Source organism: Daucus carota, chromosome 1 (assembly GCF_001625215.2).
Source record: "Daucus carota subsp. sativus chromosome 1, DH1 v3.0, whole genome shotgun sequence".
NCBI lineage: Eukaryota > Viridiplantae > Streptophyta > Magnoliopsida > Apiales > Apiaceae > Daucus > Daucus carota.
Genome location: NC_030381.2, coordinates 33,772,442 through 33,775,055, shown reverse-complemented (window position 1 = coordinate 33,775,055; position 2,614 = coordinate 33,772,442). Strand labels below are relative to the sequence as shown.

The 2,614-nt window shown below is 42.8% G+C and overlaps 1 protein-coding gene across 1 annotated transcript; it reads left to right on the top strand.

Annotated features, from left to right (window-relative positions):
- Positions 1 to 355: 355 nt before the first annotated feature.
- Positions 356 to 2,075, top strand: LOC108204958 (ammonium transporter 1 member 1). The gene has a single exon (XM_017374706.2). It carries the CDS (start codon positions 459 to 461, stop codon positions 1,947 to 1,949), a length of 1,491 nt encoding a protein of 496 aa, XP_017230195.1. The 5' UTR covers positions 356 to 458; the 3' UTR covers positions 1,950 to 2,075.
- The last annotated feature ends 539 nt before the right edge of the window (positions 2,076 to 2,614 follow it).

Below are 2,614 nucleotides of genomic sequence, written 5' to 3'. Positions count from 1 at the left end.
GATAAAAGCCTTTTGGAATTGCATTTGTGGTTGATAGCTCAAACGAATTTTTTGGAAAAGATGGTGAACACATAGCGAAGATCTATAAATATACCGTCATCGATTTCAACATCGCTTATTTGTCTCATTTTGGATATGAAGACAGACGTGTTAATTTTTTCTATATTTATTCGACTCGATCATTCTTGTATGCCGTATGACTGTTATTTATTGAATTATCTCCTTCTCTTAAAAAATAAAAAGTAAATCTTTTCGGGATTCATATGTTTAGCGGAAACACTTCAATGATTTCAAACAACACACGGTGAGCGGTGACTGATGATAAGTTGTTAGACTGTTCAGAGGTAGAAAAGTCAAAAAAGTAAAGAACGCATCTCTATAATTCAGGCTCCAATAAAAACACACCCATCTCAGAACCCTACTCTCTCCAACCTCAATCTCTCTCACTCATCTCAAAAATGGCAACCCCTGGGAGCTGCTCAGTGAGCCACCTCGCGCAGCTCTTCGGCGCCAACACCACCGACCCTACCGGCGCCGCCGCCTTCATCTGCAACCACTTCTCCGACGTGAACTCCCGCTTTATCGACACAAACTACGCCATTGACTCCACTTATCTCTTGTTCTCAGCGTACCTTGTCTTTTCCATGCAACTAGGGTTCGCCATGCTCTGCGCGGGATCCGTACGCGCCAAAAACACGATGAATATCATGTTGACGAATGTTCTGGACGCCGCGGCTGGGGGCTTGTTTTATTATCTTTTCGGGTTCGCTTTCGCTTTCGGTTCTCCGTCGAATACGTTTATCGGGAGGCATTTTTTCGGTCTTAAGGATGTTCCGGATTCGAGTTTCGATTATTCGAATTTTTTGTATCAGTGGGCGTTCGCGATAGCGGCGGCGGGGATTACGAGTGGATCAATCGCGGAACGAACACAGTTCGTTGCGTATTTGATTTATTCGTCGTTTTTAACGGGACTCGTTTATCCCGTTGTTTCGCATTGGTTCTGGTCCCCTGATGGCTGGGCCAGTCCAGCCAGGGAGGACCTTTTATTCGGATCCGGCGTATTTGATTTTGCCGGATCCGGTGTCGTCCACATGGTTGGTGGAATAGCCGGGCTCTACGGAGCCCTGATCGAAGGTCCGAGAATCGGACGGTTCGATCAGTCTGGCCGCGCTATCGCCTTACGAGGCCATAGCGCTTCACTAGTTGTACTCGGTACCTTTTTATTATGGTTCGGGTGGTACGGGTTCAACCCTGGCTCATTTAACAAGATATCGACAGTTTATGTCAGTGGCAGTTATTATGGTCAGTGGAGCGCTGTTGGAAGGACCGCGGTGACCACGACTCTGGCTGGATGTACGGCCGCGTTAACTACTTTGTTCGGTAAGAGAATTTTATCGGGCCATTGGAACGTGACGGATGTTTGTAACGGTTTATTAGGCGGCTTCGCGGCTATTACCGGAGGCTGTTCTATCGTCGATCCTTGGGCTGCGATTATTTGTGGATTTGTAGCTGCGCTCGTATTACTCGGATTTAACAAATTAGCGGAAAAATTAAAATACGATGATCCGTTAGAGGCCGCGCAATTGCATGGCGGCTGCGGTGCCTGGGGAATTATTTTTACTGCCTTATTCGCACGGGAAAAATATGTTTTCGAGGTTTACGGGGGCGAACCGGGTCGGCCTCACGGGTTGTTTATGGGCGGTGGGGCGAGATTGTTGGCAGCTCATTTGGTTCAGATTGTGGTGATTTTTGTTTGGGTCAGTGTTACCATGGGGACTTTGTTCTTTGTGTTACATAAGCTCAAGTTACTGAGGATAACCGCTGACGAGGAGATGGCGGGTATGGATATGACCCGACACGGTGGATTTGCTTATGCTTATGATGATGAAGATGAGTCCGGGAAGAATGGGACTCAGATGAGGAGGATTGAGCCATCGCTGTCTTGTTAGATTTTCTATTCAGTACTGTCATTGTTTGTTTTAGGTAGTGGTCGTAGTAGTTTTGTTTAGAAAGCAGTATTGTTTAGGTGTGTAAATGTTATGTTTTGATAATGAAAGGTGCGATTGTTATTCGTTTGTTTGGCTTTATAATTATTGAATGGTAGAAAGTAGTGTAGTGTTGAAGATAATGGAATTATGGTTGTGGCTTGTTGGTGGTTCTCCATCATTCGTCAGTTATCATTCACATAATTCATGCTCTTTTCCTCATTATGAATTGCAATTTTTTTTTTTTTTGTCATATATGAATTGCAAACTTAAATATTCGGGTTCTGTTCAAAAGATTGTATCAGTACCAATAATTTCGAAAATCATTTTCAGTTCTCTCCTCCTCGAAATGATTCTGCACTTTTCTATATTGCTCATATTTATTGCTTTAATCTTCCGAAGTAGAGGATATATAAGAAATTCAAAATAAAGAATCATTTTGAAAATAAATAGTATATATATTAAAAGAAGCAAGGCTCAATCAATTCATGATAAAAATAATTTTCTTAGAAGGATCTAAACCGGGACGGAGGGACTGCTGGATTAGATTATTATGTAAACTTTGCTGTACTTTCTTAGTTGTACTATAATCGTAGAGATTTTGCTAATAGTCCATAGCCGTTTATATG

Coding starts and splice junctions, on each gene's coding strand:
- LOC108204958 (XM_017374706.2), top strand. CDS start 459: ATGGCAACCCCTGGGAGCTGCTCAGTGAGCCACCTCGCGCAGCTCTTC.